Source organism: Hibiscus syriacus, unplaced genomic scaffold (assembly GCF_006381635.1).
Source record: "Hibiscus syriacus cultivar Baekdansim isolate YM2019G1 unplaced genomic scaffold, ASM638163v2 tig00116996_pilon, whole genome shotgun sequence".
NCBI classification, from domain to species: domain Eukaryota; kingdom Viridiplantae; phylum Streptophyta; class Magnoliopsida; order Malvales; family Malvaceae; genus Hibiscus; species Hibiscus syriacus.
The window spans coordinates 1,927,381-1,939,267 of NW_024063512.1; the positions used below are offsets into that span (position 1 = coordinate 1,927,381).

Here is an 11,887-nt window from a genome sequence, read left to right on the forward strand (position 1 = left end):
ATATACGAAATTCGAGTTGCGAAAACGAGATTCGCGTTGCGAATAGTTGTGTTTACCTATATCAATAATTAGCGTTGCGAAAATTTCCATATTCGAGTTGCGAATTTGGAAACTGTGTTGTGAAATAGGAGTTCGCGTTCGAATTTGTTGGTTATTTTTGCAAATCCAAAAAAATTGGTTAAAATCGTATATTATAAGGCATTTTCGGTCACTGAAGTTATTTTCTTTTAAATTATTATTTTTTGTTAAATTTTAGTGACAAAACTAGAATTGAGATTGGAATTGAGTTCTAAAGTGTATAAATTACCCAAGATTATTACCAAGCGCAGTTTCGTTTCAAGTAGGAATCTAAACGTGGGGACTGGGGAGGAATAGAAAAAGAAGAAGAGGGCCGTCGCAGCACTTTCTCGGCCATCTCTATTAAAGCGAACGCCACCGCATCTTTACTCATTTAACGTCTCCTCCTCCGCCGTTTCAATTTCTGAACAGCCGTTAACCCGACCCAATTTGCCTGAACAAAGAAAATTATTAACAAAAACAAGAATGGCTTCTTTGACCACTCTTTCGCTCTGTAAGTCGTCGTCTTCGTCTTCAATCTTCGCCCGTTGCTCTCTTGGTCATAAAAGCGTTGGTTACACTGAGTCTCGCTCTCGTACCTGCGCTTCCAACACCTTTGTAAGCTAATTTTATCATCATTATATATAAAAACTTTGATTTCATTGTTGCTGTCATTAAGATGCTGAAGTGAGTTGTATTTAGTTTTGGTTTTTTCAATGTTGGCTTTCTTTTTTTGTTATATAATTCGTTTTTTCTCTGTTGATAAAATTTGAAATTTATTTGTATTAGTTTTATGTAATTCGCCGCACGTGTGTCTGTATGATGAAATCGACAGTGCAACGATTCTTGTTTTCCATGAAAAAATTGGCTTCGTTTTGATTCGTCCACTACTATTTTCCAGTAAAATAAAGTTTTCTCAACCAAAGGCAAGTTTTTTTCCTTTTTGGGTGACTGAAAAGAGAAAAACCTGTAAACCTTCTTTTGTTTCTTGTGCACTGTTAATGTTTTACCCATACGGGTGCTTGCTTTTTTGGTTGGAAATACTAGAAATGTGACATGGCTCAACCAGTGAATATTGGAAATGGGAAGCCGATGATTCCAGTCCTTAATGAAAGGACACTGCCCAAGTTCTTGGAATCGGCTAGAATGGAGACAACTGTTAACAGAAAGGGTGCCAAGATCAAATTGTTCTCCGGGACTGCCAATCCCGCACTTTCTCAGGTCATTGCATTACATTTTGATTCTTATTGCATGTAGAGATTTTTTTTTCAGGTGTTACTTTCAATTACCATGTCGAAATTATAAGAATGCTAGGCTGGTTTGCCCATCATCTCTCATGACCCCTTCTAATTTGAACTCATGCAAATATAAGAAACTTATGTTTGCTTACTCTATTACTGCAGGAAATTGCATGGTACATGGGCCTGGAGCTGGGGAAGATCAACATTAAGCGATTTGCTGATGGGGAAATTTATGTTCAGCTGCAAGAGAGTGTTAGAGGATGTGATGTATATTTAGTGCAACCAACATGCCCTCCTGCAAATGAGAATCTCATGGAGCTTCTCATAATGGTAGATGCTTGCCGGAGAGCGTCGGCAAAAAATATCACTGTGGTGATTCCTTATTTTGGTTATGCGAGAGCTGATAGAAAGGTTAGTTCAGATGTGTCTATTTGGTAATAAATTAGAGGGGATGAAATAGGAGTATCAACTAAGATACCAGCTGCAAATTAATTTGATAAAATCTGACCACCTGAAGTACCTTTGGTGACATGATGTTATTCTTTTTATCATAATCAGAACAAAATTGTGCTATATTGTGTTAGAACTATATTGATGCAATCAATGTCCTTGCTTTGCAGTTTTTATTTCCATTAGGTCTGAAGATTTTGAATCATATTGTATTTTTTATGATACTAAACTATATTCTGTCTATAATATTGTTTTCAAGACTCAAGGGAGAGAATCCATAGCAGCCAAACTTGTTGCAAATCTTATAACTGAAGCTGGTGCAAATCGTGTTCTTTCTTGTGACCTTCATTCTGGACAATCCATGGGATACTTTGATATTCCAGTGGACCACGTCTACTGCCAGGTATTCAGCTATAAAACTTCAAACTTATAGTTGTTTAATGCTGATGTCTAATCATTACTAATTTCTATATCCTTTTACTGTGTTGTGGAATGTAGCCTGTGATTCTCGATTATCTTGCCAGCAAGAGAATTTGTTCTGATGACTTGGTGGTGGTTTCACCTGATGTTGGAGGCGTAGCAAGAGCACGTGCTTTTGCAAAAAAACTGTCAGATGCACCTTTAGCCATTGTGGATAAAAGGCGTCATGGACACAACATTGCAGAGGTAATGCTTTCATAATTAGCTGATATCAAGAAATTGCGGACTTGGCAGTAGGCTGATGTCTGCTAATTGTCAAGTTTGTTATATTTCTTGCTTTAGTTCTATGGATAGTTCATTATTATTGCCCTTAGAGTCCATGGCTAACTTCTATTTTTCAGGTAATGAACCTTATTGGTGATGTAAAGGGGAAAGTTGCAGTTATGGTGGATGATATGATTGACACTGCTGGTGAGTGAAAGCAATGTGAAGAGTACAAAATAAACCTCTTCACAACCACAAATACACGCATTAATTTTGCTTATCATGATGTATACAATGGTTAAAAGGATGGCAAAAAACTCCATGCTAATTACATCTTTTTCCTGCAAAGTTCTGTTCTCGCCATCTTTGGAAATGATAACTTTCATCATGATTTAGTTTGCTGCCTTGAAAAAGGGTCCTCTTTGACCATTGGCTGTGTTATAAATTCAGTGTATGTTTACAGTTAAAACTTTCTGTGTGTGCTAGGAACGATTGCGAAGGGGGCAGAACTGCTACACCAAGAGGGGGCGAGGGAAGTTTATGCATGCTGCACTCATGCAGTTTTCAGGTCTGAAATTTTTTTTGTCTGAACTAGGATAAAAGCTCATAAATAGTGTGTCATATGTACCGACCTTTTCATCGATATCATTTTGCAAACACATGTATTGTTTTTCATGGCAGCCCCCCTGCAATCGAGAGGCTATCAAGCGGCATATTCCAAGAAGTGATCATTACAAATACACTTCCAGTGGCAGAGAAGAACTACTTCCCCCAGCTGACAGTTCTTTCTGTGGCTAATCTGTTGGGTGAAACGATATGGCGTGTTCACGATGACTGTTCCGTGAGTAGTATTTTTCAGTGAGAAATCGAATAGGAAAGGTGTTTTCTCCTTCAAACTTTAGCATGTGCACAGCCTAACGATGCCTTTTCTCCAGTGTTAAAACTGGATATGGACCACATACAGGAATAGGTTTTAGATTCAAATCTGGCATAATTATCTTCCGTTTTTATTCCTCATTAACTCAACAACATAGTTATCCTATAATTTTTCCAATAAACTTGCAATAGTTGGTATGTGGTTTGAGTGGAGCTTTTTTCAGAATACTTACTTTTTGCTTTCTGTGGCTGTATATAAATTGTATTTCCGGCGTCATTAATCGTATGTCCTGGGAATGGCCATGGATATTATATCCGGAAAATGTCTCGTTTTAAATGTTTCGACGTTTTCTGATATCATACCTGATAAAGTTTATTTAGTTCTTTAGGGAAAGTGGTGATAAGTTTATTCACTTCTTTAGAGAAAGTAGATTGATGTCAAGCGTGTGAACATTGGGATCAAACGGCTGGTAGGATGTCTCATTGGAAGAAATATTCGAGGATGGTTTGGAGCATGTGAGTCTCGTATCGCGCTCGTGGATGAGTTGTGGGATTGGAGTACCTTTCTCTAGTTCCCACGGGATCCTCCGTCAAAAGTATTTACTATCTTTGAGATCATGAGATGATGCTACGGAGATAGTCCTAAATTAAGGACGCGAAAGAGGTTGACTTATTTGAGAAGCGCCTCTTTTAGTCTTTGCACAGCTTAACGATGGAGTTATTAAGTTTGTACAAAGACCACATTTGGATTTCTCTCCATTTAGATGGCAATTTCTTTCAATATATGTATATTTGGTTTCACAATTGCTCTTGTTCGTTGTAGGCAGGAAATAATTTAGATTGAACCAAAATTAGTTCAAAATCCCTCCAACTATATTAGGAAATCCAAAATCTACAACAATTGAACCAAGATAACAACCTGATGAATCGCATGCGATCACCACATTACTCCCAACCATTCCAAATCTTCCACAATGGTTTCAAAAGTAGCCAATAGGATGGACACAAGCAACGATTACCCTAAGGGTGCGTTTGGTTCATGGAATGTAAGATTACCAATGGAATAAAAGATTACCAGAGAATAGGATTACTGAGAATGTTGTATTTTGTGTTTGGTTGGTTTAGCATGAATGTAAGAAAACTGTGTTTGGTTAAAGGAATAAAAGATTATTGGAATGTATATTTGACCAAATTGTCCTTATTATATATTTGTATAATATTACAAGTTGGAAAATATTTATATATTTTCTTTAAAAAATTTAAATTCATAATATTTATATAATTTTTTTACAAAATTAAAAATATAAAAAGGTTTAATGAAAGGGTAAAATTTTATTTTAATCCCTGAACTTCATATAAAATTTTAATTATAGACTTTTTTGTAAATCTAAAATAATTTTAGGATAAATTTGTAATTTAACCTGTAACATCCTCAATACCGAGTTAGTGACTAAATTGGAAAGTTTTAGATTTTGGTGATTAAAATAGAATGAATGAATAGTATAAAGATTTATATGTAAATGATTGTGTAGGATTTAATTGAAAGGAAGAAGGAATTGAAGGGCCAAAGAGTCATTTGCAAGGAAAATTAATTAAAGAAGGGATAAGGATATATATGAGTACAAGTGGGTTGAAAAGGAGAGAACAACAAAGGCTTCCAGAGTTCTCTTATTCTTCTTCTTTCTTCCTTGTGCGTGTGAACCAAAGCAAAGGTAAGATTTCTGATTATTGAGTTTCTTGTTAAATTTAATATTGGGGTTTGATTATTAGATGATAACTAAGCTTAAGGAAAGCTTAAGTTATCTTAACATCAAAGGATGATTGAGTTAGGAGAGATTTAAGATTTGAAGTTCTTAAATGAAATCTTGGAATAGAGTTCATAACTAGAATTGAAAGTTATATTTGACTTGTCATCAATCTAGTTAAGATATACGAAGTGTTAAAAGCGGAATTCAAACATGTTGATTTATTAATGTAATTCTTGAATTACATATGAATGATAGGATTTGAAGGTTTAAGATGAAATAAATGAGTATAAATTGGTTTAAGGATGTGTGCTATAGTTAAGAATGAAAAAGAGGATTAAACATGAAGGATTTAATCCAAAATGAATGAATTTTCGGGTTCCAAAAGATGATTCTGGGCAGAGTGCATCGATGTATCAAGGTTAAAACCCAGAAATTGTTTGAAGGTGTATCGATGCATTGGTAGTGCATCGATGCACTCTTTTAAAATAAAAACATCGAATGCAATTCATGCATCGATGCATAAGTAGTACATCGATGCATCCCATTAATAATGAAACATCGAATGCAATTGGTGCATCGATGCATAAGGAGTGCATCGATGCATCCCATCAATAATAATACATCGAATACCTTTTATGCACCGATGCATCAGTAGTGCATCGATTCATACCTTCATTAAAAGATGAAATTGACTTTTCTCTTAGTCTAAAGAGTGAACCATTAGAGTATATTAGTTATAATACTGATATAAATCCATGTGTGATTATGTAGATACTAAAAGTAAGCTTATTCCGGAACGATCAAAGGATTAGAATCGAATCAAAGCAAAGCTAAGGTGAGTGCATACTATATGTATATTATAATGGAATAAGACTTGTGATAAGTCTAATCCCTAAGTTGATTTTTATAATATAGTAGTGGTGAACATGTATACATGATAATTATTTTGATACATGCATAAGACATATATATGTTCATGTGATATGATATGTGATATGACATGTGATATGAGAACATGATATGAAGTGACATGAGATACATGATCACAAGAGAAATTATATGAGTACATGAACATATGAAATATAATAATAATGCCCATAGTATACGATATGAGAACTATAGGTGTAATTGGCATGCCAAGAGTCGAGGGTATAATAGTCATTCGGGATGTAGGGGTCCTACGGGACATAGATATAGTCCTACGAGACGAATACTGAACTAAGGTTCGGTGCCCCATGAGGGAATTGATACGAGCTGTGGTGACAGCATTAGTGCACAACCTCAATGTACTCACATACCTCTATTCTCAATAATATACATGGGCTATACAATTGAAATACAGATTTACAGTGAAAGTGATACAAGAAGGTAAGTTTCGTATGTGCATTATATGTTATCGTGCGATAGATACATGCATATTGAAATGTCATGATCCAATGGTAAGTATGAATTCATAAGTTTATTATTGCATATTCATTTATTTCCTCACTAAGTCTATGACTTAGCGTGTAAGTGATTTACACATAGGTACCAAGAATCAGGAAAAGTGGAAATAGAAGTAGCACGTACAACAATACTACTAAGAGATCAGATCAGAAGTAATTGACAAAGTATGTACTTGGTTATGTATAGAATGTTGACATGTAATAAGTGTTAATTACGAATACTCTGATCGATTTTGTATTTTATGGTCTTATGTAAATTAATGTATTTTGTTTTAATGAAAGTTTTAAAAATTCTCGGGATTTTCTATAAGAGTCAAAGTTTGAAAAGTCAATGTGACACCTCAGACTTGTATTCGGGTTGGATATGAGTTAAGGGTGTTACATTTAATGGTATCAGAGCTACGGTTTAGTCGATTCTCGGCATAAACTGAAGTCTAGAGTGTCTTATAAGGTATATGCCAACAAAATAGTTGAAACTTCTGATCTGATGGAATAGTAAGTATGTTGTTTTGCTAATAGAACTATATGGTTGTATTTTTATAGATGTCCAGACAAAGTAGATCTAGAAATGAAGCGGGAGACGATAGACCCGCTGAAAGCAGTAATTCACCTGCCCGGGCTTGGCAGAGTGAAGAACAGACATCCTCTGGAATGCCTGTCAATGATCAAGATATATTTTTTAGAACGTTAGATGCAGTATTGACGCGTTTCCAACCTCCTGTTACTTCAACTCCAAAAATGAATGTTGTGAAAGAGTTGAAGGGATTAGGAGCTCCAGAGTTTAAAGGGGAAGCCAATGAAGGTCCTGTTGTTGCGGACCTTTGGCTTAATGACATGAAAGTCATGCTTACGGGACTTCATTGTTCCGATGCTGAGAAGCTGGATGGAGTAATTTCTTTGTTGAGAGGACAAGCAAGGATCTGGTGGACCAATGTTACATTGAGGATATCTAATGCCCAAGTAACTTGGTCATTAGTTTTAGAAGAATTCAAGCATAAGTACATTGGAGATCAATTTGTTCGTCAAATGAAGCAAGAGTTCATGAATTTGAAGCAATGGAATCACACTGTATATGAGTACGAGTGTGAATTCAATAAGTTGAGCCGCTTTGCTACCGAGCTAGTTCCTACTGAAAAGGATGCTTGTGAGTGGTTCGTAGAGGGTTTATGTCCTCGGTTAAAGGAAATGTTGATTGTCTTGAATTTATCATCATTTCAAGAAGTAGTTAACCGTGCCAAGGCTCTGGAAAGAGCTCAGAACAAGAGGTTTGAAAATTCAAGAGCTCAGACAGTCAAAAGAACGGGTGTTTCTTCGAGTTCAACACCATCAAAAAGGGGCAGAGATGTTGGTTTTCGACCCCAGGTTAGATCAGAATCAGTGGCATCCTCCGCTAGAGGATCAAATCAAATGAGAGGTAGACAAACTCAGTCAGTGGAATCTAGAGCTGGGAGAACTAATCAGAGTCAAGCCAGACAATGCTCGCATTGTGGAAAGAATCATTTAGGGGTATGTTGGATGATTTTTAGAGTCTGCTTTAGATGTGGAGACGCCGGACATTTCGTTCGAGATTGTCCAATGTCAACCAGTGAATATGTACAGCCAGAGAGGTCTGTTTCTGTAGCCCAGAGGGGAAGAGGTAGAGGCAGAGGAAGAAGTCAGTCAGAGTCCTCTGCTCAACAGGAGATACACTCCACTGCTCGAGTGTACAACCTCAAGACCAATGAGGATTGTGATGACCCAGATATTATAACAGGTACCTTTCTATTGTTTGACAAAGGTGTTATTGTATTGATTGATCCGGGGTCTACATATTCATATATTACTAGTACGTTAGTAAGAGAATTGAACATTCCTTTAGAAACTACTAGTAATGAAGTAATAGTGACGAATCCATAAGGGCACAGTGCTCAGGTAAATATGGTGAGCTGAGGGTGTCCCATACGGATTCAGGGAATTGAATTTCCTGCTAATCTGATGGAATTACCTTTTGATGAATTCGAAGTGATACTGGGGATGGATTGGTTATATCGTTATTATGCTGATGTCGATTGTAGATTGAAAAGAGTGACATTGAGAAGTTCCGAATGAATAGAAGTTATTGTATTTAGTGAAAGATGGAATCCATTAGCAAATTTCAGTGATGACTGCAAAGAAGTTACTGCTACAGGGATGTCAAGTGTTTATTGCTAATGTACTGGATGTTAGAACCAAGGAGAAAGGGGTTGAAGAGATTCCTATAGTCAGAGAGTTTCTCAATGTATTTCCTGCAGAGTTGCCAGGTTTACCTCCTGATAGAGAGGTAGAATTCCAGATTGAGATAATACCAAGAACATCACCCATTGCAATGGCACCATACAGAATGGCTCCAAAGGAATTGCAAGAATTAAAAATTCAATTAAAGGAGTTATTGGACAAAAGGTTTATTAGACCAAGTGTATCACTTTGGGGAGCTCCAATTCTATTCGTTAAGAAGAAAGATGGATCAATGCGTCTTTGTATCGATTACAGACAACTCAATAAAGTGACCATCAAGAACAAGTATCCACTTCCCCGAATCGACAATTTATTTATTCAATTAAAGGAAGCTTCAGTGTTCTCAAAAATTGATCTACATTCGGGTTATCATCAATTAAAGATTCAAGAAAAAGACATTTCGAAAATGGCGTTTAGAACAAGATATGGTCACTATGAATTTATCGTGATGCCGTTTGGAGTTACGAATGCACCAGCTGCTTTTATGGATTTAATGAACAGAATTTTCCAACCGTATTTAGATCAGTTTGCTGTGGTGTTTATTGATGATATTTTAATATATTCAAAGTCAGAAGAAGAGCATAGTTCACACTTACAGATTGTTTTACAGATTTTACGAGACAAGAAGCTTTATGCTAAATTTTCTAAATGTGAATTCTGGTTGAATGAAGTGGCATTCCTTGGACATGTAATTTCTAAAGAAGGAGTTCGAGTGGATCCCCAAAAGATTAACGTTATTCTGGAGTGAGAAGTTCCAAAGAATGTATCGGAAGTTAGAAGTTTTCTAGGGTTAGCTGGTTATTATCGAAGGTTTGTTAAAAACTTTTCGATTATAGCATTACCCCTGACTAAACTGTTGAAAAAGGAAGTAAAATTTGTTTGGACTCAAGAATGTCAAGAGAGTTTTGAAAAGTTAAAGAAGATTCTTACAGAAGCACCAGTGTTAGTTCAACCCGAGTCTGGAAAGAACTTTATAGTGTATAGTGATGCGTCTCATAGTGGTTTGGGATGCGTATTAATGCAAGAAGGCAAAGTGGTATCCTATGCTTCGAGACAACTAAAACCGCACGAGAAAAATTATCCAACACACGACCTAGAGATGGCGGCAATAGTGTTTGCTTTAAAGATCTGGCGTCACTACTTGTATGGTGAAAAGTGTTACTTGTATACGGATCATAAGAGCTTAAAATACTTGATGACTCAGAAAGAGTTGAATTTAAGACAAGAAGATGGGTGGAATTTCTCAAGGATTATGATGTAGTGATTGATTTCCATCTTGGAAAGGTAAATGTGGTAGTTGATGCCTTGAGTCGAAAGACGTTTTCAGCTTTGCGAACTCTTGATGCTAGATTATCGTTAAGAGAAGATGGTGCAATTTGTGCAGAACTGATGGTCAAGCCCGTATGGCTAAATCGAATTAAAGAATTTCAAGTTAAAGATGAAAAGTGTTTAAAGAGGATACAATAGATAAAGAATGGAGAGGGTACGGATTATGAGATTAAGTCTGATGAGAACTTGTATTATCAAGAAAGATTAGTAATTCTAGATGATGATGAATTAAAGAATGATTTGTTAACGGAAGCTCATTGTAGTCCATTGAAAATGCATCCGGGAGGGAACAAAATGTATATGGATCTCAAGAGTCGATATTGGTGGCCGGGAATGAAGAAAGACATTACAGAATTTGTATCAAAGTGTTTGACTTGTCAACAAGTCAAAGCTGAACATTAAGTTCCGTCAAGATTGTTACAACCAATTTTAATTCCTCAATGGAAATGGGAAAACATAACGATGGATTTTGTGACGGGTTTGCCTGTAACTCCGAACAAAAAGGATTCAATCTGGGTAATCGTGGATAGATTGACTAAGTCAGCCCATTTTATTCCAGTACGAACTGATTTCTCCATGGATAGGTATGTTGAGTTGTATATTAGAGAGATTATACGGTTGCATGGTTTACCTATTTCTATAGTTTCTGATAGGGATCCTAGATTCACATCACGGTTTTGGAAGTCATTACATAGAGAATTGCGAACTCGGTTAAACTTCAGTACAACGTTTCATCCTTAAACCGATGGTCAATCCGAGCGAACTATTCAAATTCTGGAGGATATGCTAAGAGCTTGTGTTATTGAATTCAAAGGATCGTGGGAAAGGTATTTACCACTTGCTGAATTTGCATACAACAATAGTTATCAGTCAAGCATCAAAATGGCTCCCTATGAAGCTCTATACGGAAGAAGATGTCGTACACCCTTGAACTGGTATAAACTTAAGGATCGAGAAGTTATTGGTCCTGAGTTGATTCAGAATACGAAAGAGAAAATTCAAGTAATTCGGAATAATCTGAAAGCTGCAGCTGATAGACAGAAATCGTATACTGATTTAAAAAGGAAAGAAATTGAATTTCAAGTCAGAGATAAAGTGTTCTTGAAAGTGTCTCCGTGGAAGAAAGTATTGAGGTTTGGACGTAAAGGAAAGTTGAGTCCTCGGTTCATTGGACCTTGTGAGATTACTAAGAGGGTAGGATCAATAGCATATCAATTAGTTTTGCCACCTGAAATGGAAAATATACAAAATGTTTTTTATGTCTCAATGCTTAGGAAATATAGATCTGATCCATCTCACATTGTGACTCTTGAAGAAATTGAAGTCCGACCAGATTTAACTTATGAGGAAGAACCTGTTCAAATATTAGCTCACGAAGTCAAACAACTAAGGAACAAGACTATTCCATTGGTTAAGGTCTTGTGGAGGAATCACAAAGTAGAGGAAGCAACATGGGAACGTGAAGAGGACATGAGGATTAAGTACCCCTACCTCTTTGCATAATGAAAATTCGATGATGAATTTTCTTAAGGGGGGAGAGTTGTAACATCCTCAATACCGGGTTAGTGACTAAATTGGAAAGTTTCAGATTTTGGTGATTAAAATAGAATAAATGAATAGTATAAAGATTTATATGTAAATGATTGTGTAGGATTTAATTGAAAGGAAGAAGGAATGGAAGGGCCAAAGAGTCATTTGCAAGGAAAATTAATTAAAGAAGGGATAAGGATATATATGAGTACAAGTGGGTTGAAAATGAGAGAACAACAAAGGCTTCCAGAGTTCTCTTCTTCTTCTTCTTTCT

At 36.2% G+C, this 11,887-nt stretch overlaps 1 protein-coding gene across 1 annotated transcript; it reads left to right on the top strand.

The window, feature by feature from the left end:
* The first annotated feature begins 470 nt into the window (after positions 1 to 470).
* On the top strand, positions 471 to 3,422 carry LOC120193541 (ribose-phosphate pyrophosphokinase 1-like). The gene is made up of 9 exons (XM_039196027.1): positions 471 to 675; positions 1,105 to 1,278; positions 1,461 to 1,709; positions 2,008 to 2,151; positions 2,247 to 2,414; positions 2,570 to 2,639; positions 2,919 to 3,000; positions 3,114 to 3,310; positions 3,365 to 3,422. The coding sequence occupies exons 1-8, from the start codon at positions 544 to 546 to the stop codon at positions 3,292 to 3,294; spliced, it is 1,200 nt and encodes a 399-aa protein (XP_039051958.1). The 5' UTR covers positions 471 to 543; the 3' UTR covers positions 3,295 to 3,310; positions 3,365 to 3,422.
* Positions 3,423 to 11,887: the final 8,465 nt, after the last annotated feature.